At 54.4% G+C, this 18651-nt stretch overlaps 1 protein-coding gene across 1 annotated transcript in view; it reads left to right on the top strand.

Annotated features, from left to right (window-relative positions):
- ARHGAP39 (Rho GTPase activating protein 39) overlaps positions 1-18651 on the top strand; it is a 53792-nt gene that overhangs the window by 32099 nt on the left and 3042 nt on the right. The window contains exons 5-8 of the mRNA XM_021688744.1: positions 2227-3580; positions 5007-5568; positions 14359-14451; positions 17731-17804. Coding sequence (XP_021544419.1) covers positions 2227-3580; positions 5007-5568; positions 14359-14451; positions 17731-17804 — 2083 coding nt within the window. The remainder of the gene's footprint in view (positions 1-2226; positions 3581-5006; positions 5569-14358; positions 14452-17730; positions 17805-18651) is intronic.

Here is an 18651-nt window from a genome sequence, read left to right as displayed (position 1 = left end):
AATAGACAAATAGATCAATGGAACAAAGTAGAGAGCCAAGAACTAGATCTATAAAAATATAGGCAACTGATTTTGACAAGGGGGCAAAGGAAATTCAGTGGACTAAGGATAGTCTTTCCAATGAATGGTGCTGGAGCAACTGAACATCCGCTTGTAAAAAAAATGAATGTAGACACTGATTTTACACCCCTCACAAAAATTAGCTGAAAATGGATCACAGACCAAATGTTAAAACACAAAACTCCTAGAAGATGACGTAGGAGAAAACCTAGGTGATCTTGGGTGTGGCGATGATTTTTAGATGCAACATTAAAGGCACCATCCATGAAAGAAATAATTGATCAGCTGGACTTCATTAAAATTAAAAATTCCTGCTCTTCAAAAGACAGTGGCAAGAGAATGAGAAGACAAGTCACAGCCTGGGACAAAGTATTTGCAAAAGCTACATGTGATAAAGGACTGTTATCTAAAATACCAAGAACTTGACACTTGGCAGTGAGGAAACAACACAGTTAAAAATGGGCCAGCGACCTTAACAGACACCTCATCAAAGAAGATACACAGATGGCGAATAAGCATATAAAAGATGCTCCACATCATATGTCATCAGGGAAACACAAAACAACGAGATCCCATGACACACCTGCTGGAATGGCCAAAATCCAGAGCACCGATGACACCAGATGCTGGTGAGGACGCGGAGCAACAGGAACACTCACTCATGGCTGGTGGGAGAGCAGAACGGTGCAGCCACTTTGCAGACAGTTTAGAGATTTCTTACAAAATTAAACATGCTCTTAGCATGTGATCCAGCAACCATGGCCCTTGGTATTTACCCCAAAGAGTTGAAAACTTATAGCCACATCAAGACCTGTGCATGGATGTATGTAACAGCTTTATTCAGAGTCACCAAAACCTGGAAGCAACCGAGACGTCCTTCGGTAGGTGAACAGATACGTGACCCGCAGTCCATCCGGACGATGGGATGTCATTCAGCGCTACATAGAAATGAGCTCTCGAGCCATGGAAAGACATGGAGGGACCTTAAATGCATATTGCTAAGTGAGAGAAGCCAGTTGGAAAAGGCTCCATACTGTGTGATTCCAGGTCTCTGACACTCTGGAAAAGGCAGAACCATGGAGACAGATGAGTGGTCGCCAGGGGTTGGGGGGAGGGAGGGACAGTCAGAGCACAGAGGATTTAGGGCAGGGAGTCTACTCTGTATGACACTCTACTGGTGGACGCACGTCATGACACGTTTGTCCAAACCCACGGAAGGTCCAGCACCTGGAGTGAGACCTGAGGTCAACTAGACGCTGGGTGATGATGATGCTTCATGATCATGTCCCCGTGTAGGTTCATCATCCGTAACAAATGCACCACTAGTAAAAAAAAAAAAAACAAAAAACAAAAAACAAATGCACCACTAGTGGGGATGATGATAATTGGGGAGATTGTACATGAGCAGGGGTAGGGGGTATATGGGAAATCTCTGTACCTTCCCCTGAATTTTGCTCAAAAAAGCAGTTCTTCCGTCTGTGCCCAGGTGCAGTGTTGTGTGTATGTATGAGGGCAGAGTCACGGGGGAGTCAGCCTTTTTGGAGCTCACAGGACACTCTGTTGTTGAAAAACAGGACCTGAGATGCTGAGGGGTGAGAGGTGGCCCACCACCCTGTAGGAGCACAGGCAGGTGCTAGATCCAGGAGTGAGGCCTGCAGAGAAATAACCATATCAAATCAGAGTTAGAGAGGCCTCTGGGAGGACCACCCCCAGCTGTTGTAGAAATAGTTCTGTGCCTGGTGCTGGGGTGTGACCAGAACACACACACACATACACACACACACCCTTCCTTGCAGGGAGTGTCATGATGGGCCCCAGAGGAGAGGGAACTGTGTGAGGACAGGAGGGCAGCTACTCTAGGCTGCACTGCCCAGGGGTCGGGTGCCAGCAATGAAAGGTGGACAGGCCATTTACAGGGAGCCCCCCAGCAAGTATCAGGCCACTGAAGCCTGCAGCCCCCATTTGGGAGGTGAGGAGAACACTGAGAAATGACCCAGGCCTCTTGGGCCCTGACTTCAGACAACTGTGAGGCCCAGGCCAGTGAGTAATGTGTTCAGGCTGGTAGCTGGGCCAGACTTCCGCCTCCCCACCAACAAGTAACCTGTTCCTGCCCCCCCGCCCCAGAACCTCCCCCAGGTAACCTGTGCCTGTCCCCCCTCCCCCCAGGACCTCCTCGCTTCGGTGGAATTCGGGCACCAAGGAGCGCATGCTCATCAAAGTTGCAGACCGGGAGCCCAGCTTCCTCTCCTCCCAGGGCAATGGCTATGCCCTAGATGGCCAGCCTGGCAGCCGCTCCCGCAGACCCTCAGGTGGGCAGCACTCGCCCAGCCTACAGACGTTCGCCTCGGACTCTGATGGCCCTGTCTTCTTCCCTGAGCGTCGGCCTTCGCCCTTCCTGAAGAGGGCTGAGCTTGGTAGCTGCTCCCCACTGCTGGCCCAGCCACGCAAGCCCACCAGCGACTCACAGCCCTCCTCCCCACGCTACGCCTATGAGCCCCCACTCTATGAGGAGCCCCCTGTGGAATACCAGGCCCCCATCTACGACGAGCCCCCCATGGACGTCCAGTACGAGCCTGGCGGGGGCTACCAGGCAGGCTCACCCCAGCGGTCTCCGGGCCGCAAGCCACCCCCCTTCCCACAGTCTCCCAAGCAGGGCTCTGCCTCGCCCTACCAGCAGCTGGTGCTGACCAGGCAGAAGTGCCCCGAGCGCTTCCTGAGCCTGGAGTACAGCCCTGCAGGAAAGGAGTACGTGCGGCAGCTGGTATATGTGGAGCAGGCGGGCTCCAGTCCCAAGCTGCGTGCAGGCCCAAGGCACAAGTATGCACCCAATCCTGGAGGTGGCTCACTCCCCCTGCAGCCCAGCCCCTGCCTGCTGCGGGATCAGCGCCTGGGGGTCTCCTCTGGGGACTACAGCAGCATGGGGGGGCCTGAGCTGCGGCACGCCCAGCCACCGATGCAGCTGCCCCAGGCCCAAGACGACGCTATGTCCTGGTCCAGCCAGCAGGACACCATGTCCTCAACAGGCTACTCCCCAGGCACACGGAAGAGGAAGAGCAGGAACCCTTCTCTGTGCCACGCCCCCAGCACCTCGTCCACTGAAGGCCCCGGGGACCGTGACCTCCTCGGTGAGCAGCCCCTGGCTGAGGAGCGGCCTCTGTGTGGGCCTAGCCTGGCCCCAGTGAAGCGTGCAGAGGGCAAGACAGGCGAGGCCGAGCCTTTCCTGGCGCAGGCACGGCTGGCCTGGGAGGCGCAGCAGGCCCACTTTCACATGAAGCAGAGGGGCAGCTGGGACTCCCAGCAGGATGGCTCGGGCTACGAGAGCGACGGGGCTGTGCCACTGCCCATGCCCGGGCCTGTGGTGCGTGCCTTCAGTGAGGACGAGGCGCTGGCCCAGCAGGACAGCAAGCACTGGCAGAGGGGCGCCTTGGAGAGGCTTGCTTTCCCCCAAATCCTGCTCGAGAAAAGCGTCTCCGTGCAGACCAACCTGGCCTCGCCAGAGCCCTACCTTCACCCCTCACAGGTAGGGAGGCGCTGCCAGGGTCCCTGGGCAGAGGTGGGGCAGGTGGTGGTCCCAAGGCATGGTGCGGCACTCAGCTCCTGGTAAGGCCTGGCCAGGTCCTGGCAAGTCACCTGTGGGTCAAGAGGCCGTGCCCTGACTCCATCCAGCCCGTGGATGCAGGGTAGTCGGGAAACAGGTGGGCAGCCACCGAACTGCCGAGCCCCTGAGCCTCTGTTCTCCCATCTGTGAACGGGCTCTCAGGTGAGGAGCTATGCAGGTGGAGTGTCAGGTGCCCTTGCTTAGAGCTCTTCTGCGGCAAGGAGGGGAGACCAGACACCTGGTCCTCGTGCTGCCTCTGGAGCCAAAGCAGAAGCCTGGCCTGGTCAGGCTCTCTGAACCCATGTGCGTATTCTGTCTAGGTCATGTGCTGGAGCTTGATGCCCCTGAACTTTGTGTGGGCCAGTGTCCTAGTTCTCACCTCCTGACCCCTGACCTTTCACACCAGTCTGCTGCATGAAGCCAAGGTTGAGGGTCTGCCCTGGCATCTGCCAAGAGCTGGCAATGGCCAGAGGGCCTCCTGGTGTTGGGCTTTCAACCCCACCAGGGAAGACGTGCCCAAGGACCCGGTAACCTTGGGAGGCCAGTGTCCCTGGGCAGGGCTGCTTTAGTGCCCCTCCAGGCTAGAGAGCTCAGAGCAGTGTTTCTGTCTAAGCCAAGAAAACAAAGGGCTGTTACCCCAGTGATGCCCTGTACGGTCATGCTGAGGCCATTAGGGAGGCAGGGAGGGGGCTTGGGACAAACCTTCCCTTCCCAGCATTGTGGGAAGCATCCTAGCCCCCTTGCAGGCTGGCCCTGCCACTGCCCGGCCTCACTCTGCCCCCAGTCCCATGTGGGGATCTTTGTTGGAAGGGTAAGGCTCTGTGACGGGAGGGGCGGCCAGTGTAGTGGATCAGGAGAGACATCTGTGTCTCTCTATGGAACTTTGTGTCTCGGGTTTTCCTCATGTTGGCGGGGCTGCCCTTTTCATCTGTTTCTCAACCTCAGAGCTCAGTGAACTAGCAGAAGCAAGGCCAGCAGGAGGCAGTGCCCTTCACCGTGCACGGGGTCTCGGCACTCTGCATGGAGAGGGCAGCATCCTCCCACCAGGGGCTAGTCAGCCCAGAAAGCCAATGAAACACATGTGTGGCTTCCTCCCGCCCCCAGACATGCACTGGACGCCCCCCCACCCCCACTACCAACCCTCAGTTGCAGGAATAGGGAGGGCACTTCTTTACCCCTCAGGGTAAAGGTTGGAAGAAGGGCCTCTGTGGGTCCCTTCCCAGCCTTGTGCGAGGATCTGGCATGTGTTTATGCAGTGGGTAGAACAATATGAGGCACAAAGCTCCTCCAGCAGCCTCACGGCAGCAGGGGAAGCCACACCCCCTCATGGCCCCTCTGTCCTTCCTAGTCTGAGGACCTCGGCTCCTGTGCCCAGTTTGAGAGTAGCCGGCAGGCCCGCAGCGTCATGCCCAGCGCTAGCTGTGTGTTCCCCACCTTCACTCTGCGCAAGCCGTCCTCGGAGACCGACATTGAGAACTGGGCCTCCAAGCACTTCAACACGCATACACAGGGCCTCTTCCGGCGGAAGGTGTCCATCGCCAACATGCTGGCCTGGAGCAGTGAGTCCATCAAGAAGCCCATGATTGTAACCAGCGACCGCCATGTGAAGAAGGAGGCCTGTGAGATCTTCAAACTGATCCAGATGTACATGGGTGACCGGCGCGCCAAGGCTGACCCACTGCACGTGGCCCTGGAGATAGCCACCAAGGGCTGGAGCGTGCAGGGCCTGCGGGACGAGCTCTACATCCAGCTGTGCCGGCAGACCACTGAGAACTTCCGCCTCGAGAGCCTGGCCCGCGGCTGGGAGCTCATGGCCATCTGCTTGGCCTTCTTCCCACCCACACCCAAGTTCCACTCCTACCTGGAGGGCTACATTTACCGGCACATGGACCCCGTCAATGACACCAAAGGTAAGGCCCAGTGCGTGAGACCCCTTGGTACCCACAGCTCAGGGAAGGGCTGTGGCAAGAGCTGCCCGGTCTACACTGGCAGCCGGTATGTGGAGGCAGGCACAGCACCTCCAAGCAGACACACGTGTCCTCTGAGGACCATGTCCTAGGTTCCCACTGGGACGTGGGGTCCTCAGGGAGCCCCCCCCCTGCCACTGAGGCCCCGAGAAGAACGACAGGCAATCCTGGAACAGGGTCCCCAGCCACAGGCCAACAGGTCAGAGAGGAGGGGTGCAGATGAGGACTGGCCTCCATGTCTCAGCCAGCTGGCCCCCACTCTGCTCAGGCCTCCGTACCTGGTCACTCTGCTTGATGAGGGTACTTGCTGTGGCTGTGTACTTACTATATTGGCTTTCAGCCATACTGTGGCCTGGAGAGGTAGCCACCCCAGCCAGGCTCGGGCCATCTGTTGTGGGTGGGGAAGAGATGGGGGTTCCTGGAGCAGGGCTCCTGAGAGCAGGGAGGAGCATGGTGAGCCGGGCATGCATCAGCCCAGCACCAGGTCTGGCAAGTGCATCTGGCCATTGGGGCACTGCAAGCTGACCTGGCCCTGAGCCACCCCAAGGAGTCAGAGGTTGGACCAGCATGGGTAGCCACCTGCTGATGGCTGCCTGGGGCCAAGTGTGGGGCCAGATCCTGCCAAGGGCTCCTGAAAGCCATGCATCAGGTTTGTCTGGTCCCAGACCTGGCCTGCTCTGGGGAGGACTCAGGGCCACGGTTCTCCTAACCAGACAATGCCCGTGTGGCCAGCACAAGTCCTGTGCGCGCAGAGAGAGCGTGGGGACAGGGCCGTGGGCAATAGCTGCATCTGCAGCAGGCTGCCCACCACCCAGACAGTCGTGGGTATCCACGAGGCATGGCCATGGCACCGGCAGCTGGACACACACGTGTGCAAATGTATGCATACACTCACGCCCTCCAAGCTCCTCTTTGGGAGTGACTGTTCACCTTGATCTGGCCAGGGTCTTGCCCCGGCGCAGGTGTGTGGGGCCAGGGAGTGTGCACCCAGTGATGGGGGCTGCATCTTCCAGGGCAGTGGTGGGTCCTCGGGAAGGTGCGTCAGGCACAGCACCATCCGGCACATCAGCCATTGGGCCACAGATCTGGAAGCCGTGGGATTTTCACTGGGGCATGTGGTTTTGGGCGTTGGTTGGTTGGTTGGTTTTTAAGATATATTTATTTTGAGAGAAAGTGCCCAGATTGGGGGAGCGGCAGAGGGCCAGAGTCCTCAAGCAGACTCCCCGCTGAGTGAGGAGCCCAACATGGGACGATCTCACGATCCAGGAGATCATGACCTGAGCCAAAACCAAGAAAGTTGGATGCTCAACCAACTGAACCAACCAGGCACTCCTAACTGTGGCATGTGGTTTTTGAAGCAGGGTCACTGAACACAGCATATGGGTCTCCCCGGGTAGTTCCCCCCAACATGCAAAACATGCAGCCTGATGGGCAGCCTGAGTCTGCCTTGTCTGCCACTCTTCTCAGGCCTTTCCAGGAGAAGGTGGGCCCCCATTCGCTTCCTGGTTCACTTCAGCCTACTCCTCAGAGGCCTTAAAGTGTGTGTCCACTGCTCGACACATGGCCCTTGGGGCCTCAGGGAGCACTTGCTAAGTAAAAAGCTGAGTGAGCAATGAATGGACAGAGGCCACAGACTCCTGGGACCATTCCTGCCAGCCTGCTGGGGCTCCTGTGGAGAGCTTGAGCTCCAGGCCCCGTGCTGGGCCCAGCAGGACACTCCTTATGGCACAGAGCTTTATGGGCCTTTGTCCCAGTGTCTAGCCTGCACCATGGGGATGGGGCTGGAGTATGTGAGGCAATTGGTGGTCAGCCTGGACACTTGTGGCTTTGAACGTCTGCCCACCCTGAGGGGGGCCCAGCTGGTCTCAGAGCGCCACATGTTCTCGGCCCTCAGAGGGAGATTGGGTCTGTGTGGTCCCACCAACAGGAGCCTGCTTCTAGGCTGTGGGATCCGATCTCACATGTGTGACACAGGGCTGCCTTCCCGCCAGAAACCAACCCCAGGACCATTCCTGGGTAGGCATCTGCTGTAGGCCCTGCTCAGTGCTGAGCCAGAGGAGAGGCCTTGTCCTCCCTCCCACCCGCACATCAGGAACAGGCGTGCTGGCTGGTGGTCAGGAAGGCAGACCCCACCAGCCCACAAGGATGGAGCCTGTGCTTGGAGAAAGGAAGCTGCAGCCTGTCTCAGGGTCACTGGCAAGGGCAGAGCTGAGCCCAGCTCCCGAGTGGTGCTGCACCCTGAACCATGCTGCCTGCCTGGGCCTCAGGGATCTTGGATTTCATCTGCCAGCACACGTGTGACATCTACGGTGTGGTCACCACTGCGGGGGGCCGAGGCACCAATGCAGTGAACCCCAGTTCGCATGTCTGCGGACCCCCGCTCAGCCGTGTCTCATACATGGCCGCACCTTTGTGCCAGCCAGCAGCAGGGTGCTGTCACAGCTGGGGTCCTCAGGACCTCCCTCGCAGGCTTCCAGCAGACATCAGACTGCAGCCCTCCCGTGTGCCCCACGCAGCAGCACTTCCTGCCGAGGACAGTTCCCTTCACCACTCACGTGTTCACTAAGACTCAGGGTTTCCATGTGAAGGTGTCAGATGGAACACATACATTTACCTGGACTCTACCTTGAAGTCCTGCTAAATGAACAGGGAAGGAATTTTTTAAAGGAGAGGGGAAACAACAACAACAGCAACAAGGGAATGTAAACTGGTGCAGCCACTGTGGAAAACAGTTTGGCCGTTCCTCAAACAATTAAAAATAGAATTACTGTAGGATCCATCGATTCCACTTGTGTGTATATACCGAAAAGAATTGAAAGCAGAGACATGAACAGATGGGTACGTGTGCACTCAGGTCCCTGGCAGACCTGAGACAGGCTGCAGCTTCCTTTCTCCAAGCACAGGCTCCATCCTTGTGGGCTGGTGGGGTCTGCCTTCCTGACCACCAGCCAGCACGCCTGTTCCTGATAGTCACAACAGCAAAGAGGTGGAAGCAGCTCAAGTGTTTGTCAGGGGATGAGCAGAGACATAAAATGTGGTCCATCCATACAGTGGACTATTATTCAGCCTAAAAAACGCAGGGAATTCTGACACATGTACAACATGGATGAAACTGGAGAACATTACGCTCTGTGAAATAAGCCAATTCAAAAAAATACTGTATGAGTCCACTCTTAAGAGGCCCCTAGGATATTCATATTCCTAGAAACAGAAAGAATGGTGGGTGCCAGGGGCTAGGGGAGGGACAGTTGGAGACTTGTTTAATGGCTGTGGAGTTTCTGTTTGACTGATGAAAAGTTCTGGAGATGGAGGGTGGTGATAGTACACAACAGTCAGTGTACTTAATGTCATTGAACTGTACAATGAAAAGTGGTTAGTTATAATGGTATATTTTATCTTATGTATAATTTACCACAATAAAAATAAGAAAGTCCACAAGGACAAAGAGAATGAACACTATGTTTGAGAAGCTGAGAAGTACATGAACAGGTGGCAGGAAGCTGACTTGGCAGGCCAGGAAAGGTGGATCCCAAGCAGACAGTGACAGAGCTAAGAAGCTGAAGCAGGTAGCAAAGCCTTAAAACTCCATAGTGGGTGGAGCCAGCTTCCTCTAGCAGTGGTTCGGGAAGCGCGTGATCTTGAAGCTGAAAGAAAAGGACTAATTGAGAGTCTGTTTAAGAAACAAGCAGCTACCATAGAGTAGGTGAGAGCATAGATTTTGGACCCAGAGCATTTGGACTCAGATCCCAGCCACATTTTCAAGATAGGCAATAAAACAAGTCTCAATAAATGCTAAAGAAGACAAATCATAGAAAGTGTGTTTTTTAGTCATGACAGAATTAATGATCAGTAACACTAAGATCTCTGGAAAATCCCCAAATACCTGGAAACTAAAGAGCGTACTACTGAATAGCCCATGGGTCAAATAAAAACCTACAGGGAAATTAGAAAGTATTTTGAACTGAAAGAAAATGACAACAAAACATATTAATTGTGGGATGCAGCCACAGCAGTTGCAAGAGGGAGATTCATAGCATCTAAATACCTTTACTCTAAAATAAGGCCTCAAATCAGTGGCCTCTGTGCCTTAAAAAATAAATTATACTAAAAGCAAGCAGAAGAAAGAAAATACTGAAGATCAGAGTAGAAATCAGTGAAAGTGAAAACAGAAAAACTGCAGAAAATCAATGAAACAAAAAGCTAAGTCTTTGAGAAGATTGATAAAATCAATAAATCTCTAGATTCATCAGACTGATCAGGACAAAAAGAAAACATAAATTACCAATATCATGAATGAGAGATGATGTCACTACAGATTCAACATGTCAAAGGATAGTAAGATGAACAACTTTATGCCAGTAAATTTGACAGTTTAGAGGAAATGGACAGATTCCTTGAAAGACACAAACTACTATGGGGATGCCTGGGTGGCTTAGTCATTGGGCGTCTGCCTTCGGCTCAGGTCATGATCCCGGGGTCCCGGGATTGAGCCCCGCATCGGGCTCCCTGCTCCGCGGGAAGCCTGCTTCTCCCTCTCTCTCTCCCCCTGCTTGTGTTCCCTCTCTTACTGTGTCTCTCTCTGTCAAATAAATAAAATCTTAAAAAAAAAAAAAAAAAAGACACAAACTACCAAAGATCTCTCAGTAAGAAACAGACAACCAAAAAACCATGTAGCTATTAAGGGAATTGAATTGGTACTTAAAACCTTCCCACAAAGAAAATTAAAGGCCCAAATGGCTTCACTGGTCAATTTTACTGAACAGTTCATTGTTTGTATAGCAATTCTTTACAAACTCATTGAGAAAATTGTAGTGGAGGGAATATCTCCCATTCATTCCATACCAAAAGTATAAAAGGACGTTACAAAAAAAAGAAAAGTGCAGATAGTAGTATTCCTTCTGAACATAGAGCAGAAATTTTTAACAGTATTTTAGCAAATTGAGTCCAACAATATATAAAAAAGATAATGCATCTTGAATAAGTGAAGTTTATCTGAAGAATGAAAGGTTGGTTTAACATGAAAAAATGGCAAATGGTAATTTGCCATAGCAACAGAGTAAAGAAGAAAGACCATGTGATCATCCCAATAAGCGTAGAAAAAGCATTTGGCAAAAATCCAACATTTCTATTCCTGATAAAAATTCTAAACAAACTAGGAACAGAAGGGAATCTCTTCAACCTGACAAAAAGCAAATATTTTTTTTAAACCCTACAGTACCCAAAAGAATGGAAAGCTAGAACTCAAGCAGATACTTATACACCCATGTGCAACATTACTCACAATAGCCAAAAAATAGCCAAGGCTTTGCTACCTGCTTCAGCTTCTTAGCTCTGTCACTGTCTGCTTGGGATCCACCTTTCCAAACAACCCAGGTGTCTAGCAGGTGCATGAATAAGCAGAATGTGGGCTCTCAGTACAGTGAATATTTTGCAGCCATAAAAAGGGATAAAGTTTGATACATGTTATAACATGGAAGAACCTTGAAAAGTTATTCTAAGTGAAAGAAGCCAGATACAAAAGGGCAAAAACTGTACAACTTATATGAAATATCTAAAATAAGCAAATTCATAGAGACAGAAAGTAGATCAGAGGTTACCAGGACCCGGGGGAGGGGGAACGAGGGCACAATGGGTACAGGGTTTCTGTTTGTGGTGATGTAAGAATTTTAGAAATAAATGCGGTGGTGGCTGCATGACATTGTGAATGTACTAGATGCCACTAAATTGTACACTTAAAAATGGCTAAATGGCTACATTTTTATGTTTATGTTTTACCACAATTAGAACAAAAAACACCTCTAGCCAGCGTCACACTTAATGGGGAAGGACTGAATGCTTTCCCCCAAGGTCAAGAACAAGGACTTCCAGCCCCACTGCATCAACTCCATGTCATGCTAGAGGCCAGCCAACGCAAAGTCATGGAAGAGAGATAAAAGGCATCCAGATTGGAAAGGAAGTGTGCAATTGTCTTTATTCAGACAACGCAATCTTCTATGGGATGTATAAAAATACTATAAGTGAGTTTAGCAAGTTTGCAGGATGCAAGACCAATATATAAAAGTTAATCATGTTTCCACATAATAGCAACAAACTACTGGAAATTGAAATTTTAAAAATATATCTGGGGGCGCCTGGGTGGCTCAGTTGGTTAAGCGACTGCCTTCGGCTCAGGTCATGATCCTGGAGTCCCGGGATCGAGTCCCGCATAGGGCTCCCTGCTCTGCAGGGAGCCTGCTTCTCCCTCTGACCCTCCCCCTCTCATGTGCTCTCTGTCTCTCTCATTCTCTCTGTCTCAAATAAATAAATAAATTCTTTAAAAAAAAAAAAAAAATATATATATATATATATATATATCTGGGGGCGCCTGGCTGGCTCAGCAGGCGGAGCATGAGACTCTTGATCTTGGGGTCCTGGGTTTGAGCCCCACGTAGGGTGTAAGATTACTTTGAAATAAAATCTTAAAGAAAAAATCCAAAGTAGCATTTAAAAATATGATACTTAGAGATAAATCTGACAAAAGATGTCTAAGACTTCTACACTAAAAACTCCCAAACATTACTGAAAAAAGGCCCAAGTTAATGGAGAGAAATACCATGTTTATGAATCAGAAGACTCAATAGCGTCAAGATGTTACTTCCACCCAAACTGATGTATAGATTCAATCCTAACCAAAATCTTAATAGGTTTTTTTTTTCATTTAGAAATTAATAGGCTGATTCTAAAATCCATAGAAAATGCAGAGGACCTAGATTAGCCAAAATACCCTTTGAATAAGAAGAGCGAAGTTCAGGGGCGCCTGAGTGGCTCAGCCGTTAAGCGTCTGCCTTCAGCTCAGGTCATGATCCTGGGGTCCTGGGATCGAGCCCCGCATCGGACTCCCTGCTCTGCAGGAAGCCTGCTTCTCCCTCTCCCACTCCCCTTGCTTGTGTTTCCTCTCTCGCTGTTTCTCTCTCTGTCAAATAAATAAATAAAATCTTTAAAAAAAAAAAAAAGAAGAGCGAAGTTCTTACTTCAAGTCTTGTCATAAACCTACGGAAGCCAGGAGAATACGCTGTTGGCGTGAAGGTAGACAGTAGCTCCGTGGACAGAAGAGAGCCCAGAATTAGACCCAGACATACGTAGTCCATTAGTTTTTTTTTTTTTTTAAAGATTTTATTTATTTATTCATGAGAGACAGAGAGGCAGAGGGAGAAGCAGGCTTCCCGCGGAGCAGGGAGCCCGATGCGGGACTCCATCCCAGGACGCTGGGATCACGACCTGAGCCGAAGGCAGACGCTTAACCATCTGAGCCACCCAGGCGCCCTGTAGTCCATTAGTTTTACACAGAGATGTGAAAGCACTTCAGTGAAGAAAGGGCAGTGCCTTCGGCAGCTGTATGTCCAAATGCAAAAAAAGATGAGCCTCAAACCATACTTTGTACTGTATGCAAAAACTAGCTCAAAATAGATCATAAACCAAAATATAAAACCTAGAACTCTAAAACTAGAAAAAACATGGAAATTTTTTCTTGAGTTAGGCAAAGGTTTTTGTGTGTGATGCTAAAAACACCATGTACAAGGGAGAAGCTTTGGTACCTCGAACTCTGTGAACAGTTACATCTCCTGCTCTTCACCTCTCTCTTTTAAGAGAAGGAGAAGACCCAGCAGTCACAGACAAGCAAGAAGAGGCTAGCGTGTCCTATGGTGGCAAATCAGAGTGGGGCATCGGGGGGGGGATCTTTGGGGGATGTGTATATGCAGGGGCAGCATACAAACGTGTCTCCAGCTCTTCAGCACCCTGTAACATGGCACACCTCACCCCCAGATCTTGGTTTCTACTACTCTTTTCCATTCAAGGAACCAGGGTTCCTTGGAGAAACAGCTGCGTCTAGGCTGGGGGCGGGGGTGGCAGAGTGTGTCACAGGACACAGGAGCCAACCGAAAGGGCCAAAACTGGAGCCATTTGAGCAAAAAACGCAGTTGTATTGGATTATAACCCACAGCGTAAAACGATGCAGCCACAAGTCCGTACTGATAAAAGTAAATGACCCAGTAGATAAGACAAGGATCTCCCATGCAGAAGAATAACAAATAACTTGTGTAGATGGTCCACGGTCAGAGAAGAGCCTAACTCCCAACCTTAGCGTGGTCTGTGTGTGGAGACTCACTTCCAGAGAGCACAGGATGGCCGGGGGACGAAGGGCTCCCTGTCAACAGGGCAAAGTTATTCTGTGCAGAGTGGGAGGCATGCCCGGATCAGTGTGAGACTCCTGGCTGTGTCTCTGCTCCTCCTCCGGCACCAGCTCAGCAGCCTGGGACCCCTGAGTGCAGCCGTGCAGGAGCCAGATGGCTGGGCTGGGGGCTTCTCAAGCCCGCCAGAGGATCAGAAGCATCTCCTCCCTATTGCCCTTCCCTGCATCTTCCTGCCCACCTCCCACATGAGGGGAGCCGGCTTTCTGGTCGACAGTACCTACCCCAGCCCCGTGGTCCAGACCTGCTCCCAGACACAGCCACACATCCGTGTGGGTACACACGCCACAGCGCTCCTGGGCTGGGTTCTCCTCAGCCCCAGCTGGGCATTGGCCACAGTCCTGCTTCCCTCTGAGGAACCCAGCAGGGGGCAATACCTTCCCAGCCAACTGGGGTCAGCCCCACGCAGGCCCAGGGGCCTCCTTGCCAGCCACATCGGGACCTGTGTGGGCATGCATTCCTGGCATTGTGTTCTGTGGTCCTCATGGCTCTGTTTGCTCCCCAGTGACGCAGCACATGAAAGCACTCCTGGAAAGGAACACTAAGAAGAAGTCCAAGTTGAGAAAGAAACCCAAGCCTTATGTTGAGGAACCGGATGGTAGGGCCTCTCCCCACAGCCCCTCTGCGCTGTGTCTGCACAGCTCTGCTCTCCGGCCTCGGCCGCCTGGCCTCCTTTCTCTAACCGCTTCTGGGCTGGAAGGCGTGTTGATGGGGTAGCACTAACCATCAGACTTGTGGGCTTCTGTGCTGGCCAGGGGCCCAGGTCACTGAAGGGGCTTCCGCGGGAGGCCACACCTGCCCTGTGCCTTTCTCAAGAACAATTTCCAGCTTGCACGCTGGGCTCTCGGTGGGGCAGGGCGTGAGGACAAACTGGGCAAGGCCTGCTGGAAACACCCCTAGGTGAGTGTTTGCTGAGGAAGTGCCCTGTGGGCAAGTGCCTCCCCAGCCCTGACCTCTGGCCCAGGCCACCCTGGGGCAGGGCGTGGAGCCTGGCATGGCTTCCTTGGAGGGAGCCCAGGGATTCCCCAACTTCCTCCACCAGCCCCGCCCTTCTCCTGGGCCCTGGCTCAAGACCCGTACCCCCATCCCACCACTGTCCAAGCTCCAGGGAAGCCCTGTTAACCCAGGACTATGCCCTCCCTGCTGAGAGAGCTGTCATGGCAGCATCCCCTCCTGGCACCAGGGCTCTGGGACCAGCCCCAGCCCCACCTCGAGCACTTCCCCCAGCCTTGGAACACATCCCCATTCTCCAAACATGCCCCACTTCTCCTCCTCTAATACCGTAACTCACCCGCGATGCCCCTTCCTCTGGGAAGCTATCTGGCTGCACACCACCCTTGGCAAGAGGGGGCAGCTGCTGTCCAGGATTCCCAGCTGCCCTTGGGCCACACCCATCTGGAACAGGAGTGGCAGGGGATCTGAGCTCCTGCTGGAGCCTGTCCAGGAGTCGGGCTGCAGCAGGGAGGTGGGCCTGGTGGGGCCGAGCGGGACACCGTGGCCCAAGACAGTGTTGGGTAGTGAGGGAGCTAGAAGCCCCAGGACCCCACAGTGTCAGCGCCAAGAGGTGGCAGTGGCAGCTTCTAGCCACACCCAGCAACTTTTCAGGCTTAAAACCAGGGGTCGGGGCACTGAGGCCCCAGGGCAGGCCTGGACTCCTGGCACAGCAGCCTCTGGGAGAGCTGCTTCCGTCGGTCCCTCTGCAGGCCTCTGTCTCCTCACCTATAAGACTGGGTATGGGTATGCCCGGGCGAGGCCGGGACAGGCCAGTGGGCCCAAAGCAGAGCGCCCCCACACCATCGTGAACATCTCCCTGGGCTGGGCATGGGCACGGCACACCCTCCCAGGCACGCAGCAGACATCCCACAGTCAGGCCCGGGAAGCCACACCCGCGGCAGTATGGGGTGCAGGGGGAGCTCCTGGGACTCGGGGCGCACACAGCCTCAGTCCTGGTCCGCCCACAAAAGCCGATACCAGCAGCTGCCATCTGCTGAGCTGTGCACCAGACTCCAAGGTCAGCCCTTCACGAGCACTTGTGGTCGGTGTTGTCCCCGTCCCCATCCTGCAGGGGAGGAAGCTAAGGCCCAGAAAGGCTGCCTCGTGACCAGGTTCACCAACCGAGAGGTGGCAGCCCCAGGATCTTCAGATCACAGTCTGTTGGAGAGGCCCCCGAGACGGGAGGTCAGGGTGTATCTCACTCACCCAAGGGAGGGGTAGGCACACTCCCAGTCTGCAGCCTGCTCCTTGCTGCAAGGTGCTCCCTGGGCCCCTAGTGACCAGTGGGCAGCCCAAGGCCCCCTTTGCCTTCCAGGTCCCCGGGAGCCTGCCAAGGAAGGCCACGTCGGCCTGTGGCAGACAGGTCCAGGTGCTGTGTCCTGAGCTGGCCTAGCAGAGGCTGCAGCTAGGACTCTCTGCCAGGGATCTGCAGATCCCCCAGGGACCTGAAACATTCTCCAGGGAGAATGGGAAATGTTGGTTTTCACTTTGATTACTTTAAAAAAGAATCCCCTTGCCACTTAGAATAATAATACTGTTCTGTGGTCGTTCAAAATGAAAAGCTTTTCATGGGCTAAGCCATGCTTATGTTTTTCACACTGGGGTCCAAGGACCCCCACGTGCTCAGACGTCCACAAGAAACTGCTTCCTCTAAAAGAAGACTGGGGTATTTGGATTTGTGAGTTGGGTCTAGAGGCCTCCCTCTGGCAGGCAGGCACTGGGGCAGGTGGGCCCAGCAGGGCCAGAGCCTTCCAGAGAGGGTGCCAGTTCTGAGCTTGGAGGCACACATTCTGGCTTTTCTGTCTCTGTTGGTCCTTGACACCTTGGGCTGGGTGGCTCCTCTGGGCTTCGCCTCATTGTGTGTTCTTGGTCTTCTTGCTGCCTCTCCTTCACTTCCCTTCCCTTGCCTGGGCCGGGAAAGATGCCACACACATTTCAGACCCACCCTGTGTGGGATCTCCTCCTCCACTGCCTCTCCCCCACCCCCTCTTACTTCTCTCTCCTTCCCCTCATTTCTGTATCTGGAGAAGCTTCTGGCCGAGGTCCTTGCCCTCCTGGAGGCATCCCCCCATGACCACCAGCCACAACTTCTACCAGGGGCCGAGTTTTAGAAAAATCCCCTCCCTTGAGAAAGGAGACCAGTCCTCTCCCAGCCGCCTTCAGCCCTCAGGCAGAACCCAAAGGTGTCTTTCTGTGTAGTGGGCCTTCCAGTGACCCCCAGGCTTAGGACGTGGGGCATCCCCTCCATGCTCATCGTCCTTCCACATGCCACCATCCCCTCGGCCTCCCCTTCCATAACTGCTGCCCAGGCAGCCCTCAACTAAGAGGGATGGGGCTCTGCAGGCCGAGGCCCTCTCCCGCAGCTGGCTGGGGGCAGGGCCACAAGAGTGTTGGGGCTGCTGTCCAGCTAGCCCAAAGCCCACTCCTCAGTACTGGCCCAAGGCAGAGGGCACTGAGCACCTCTAGCCCTGTTGCCTGTGGAAATGACCCTTCTTAGGGACTCCCCAGGGCTAGTCTGCAAGGGGAGCATGGGGTTTGGAGGCCCTGGGGCCCATGTCCTGCCCTGTCCCGCCTCTGATCCTTCCCAGCCTGCCCTTCCTGGCGGTGGGGAAGCGTGGGTGGGCTGACAGAGGAGTTCCTTCCCAAGCCTGGCTCCTTGAGGTGAGGAAGTGCCCCTTGCCTTTCCGTGTGGATTTCTGCTCTAAAGGACTTAGCCCAGGACGGTGAGGACCCACTGCCCCCAGGCAAGTGGTAGGCGGGAGCCTGGCCAGGCCAGCCCAGGCCCCCACAGCTCTTGCAGGAGCTGCCTGTCCTCACCCCTCCTGCTGCTGCTTCTCTTAGCCACACGTCCACACCACGCCAACCAGCATCCATTCTCTTCCAGGGGTGGCGATAAGCACGTATGCCAAGTACTGTTACCACAAGCTGCAGAAGGCGGCCCTGACTGGGGCCAAGAAGGTACGAGCTTCCCCCAGGACAGCCGGGCGTGGGTGGGCAGGCTGTGCTGGTGACACCCAGACGGGGTTCGGAGGGAGGCCTGGACAGGCAGCCCTCACATCCTGGGGAATGCCCTGCCCTCCTTGAGTCCAGCCGGCTGGGGCTGGGGGAGGTGGCGGCTCACAGTACAGAAGGTGCTCCAGAGAGCCCACCGAGGCAGGCAGCCAGGGAAGGCCTCGGGCAGGGGCTGCGCCCCAAGTTCAGGAGCCAGTGCAGACAAAGGGGCGTGTGGCTAGGCCGGGGCCCCAGGGCGTAACCAAGTGAGGGTGCCAGGCTGCCGCTGTCGGGCTGGTGCAGTGAGGTACAAAGGAGAGGCAGAGCCCGTGAGCAGGCCTAGAGACAGCGCTTCTCAGCGGGGACCCTCACCCTGGCAGGCTGCCCCTGGACCCAGGGGACGCCAAGCCTTGGACTGCAGGGCAGGCTCAGGAGACCGCGACGTGCCTCTTCACTCACACTGGGCCACCCACCTGGCCAAGAGCCCAGACCCATCACAGGGCTCCTCCCACACTGGCAACCAGGGTGGGGCAGACGGGCAGGTGATCCTCTCTGACCCCCATTCTGCCCTGGGCCTTTTTAGTGCCCACCAGAGCTTGGTCCCACAGCCCCTCTAGAGAACAGGCCTGTCACACCAGACAGCTGCACCTTGTTCCCTGGTCTTAGGATGTGTGGCTCTTGGCCATCTTCCCCTCTGTCCCCTGCTCCCTTTCAGCCCCCCCCCCCCGGGGCCCCCCCCCCCCCCCCCCGCTCTCCCCCTCCCCCCCCCCCCCCCCCCCGCCTCCCCCTCCCCCCGTCCCCCCCCCAAGCAGTC

Source organism: Neomonachus schauinslandi, chromosome 4 (assembly GCF_002201575.2).
Source record: "Neomonachus schauinslandi chromosome 4, ASM220157v2, whole genome shotgun sequence".
In the NCBI taxonomy this organism is placed as follows: domain Eukaryota; kingdom Metazoa; phylum Chordata; class Mammalia; order Carnivora; family Phocidae; genus Neomonachus; species Neomonachus schauinslandi.
The sequence above is the reverse complement of the archived record's forward strand: the minus strand, read 5'-3'. Positions and strand labels throughout refer to the sequence as shown.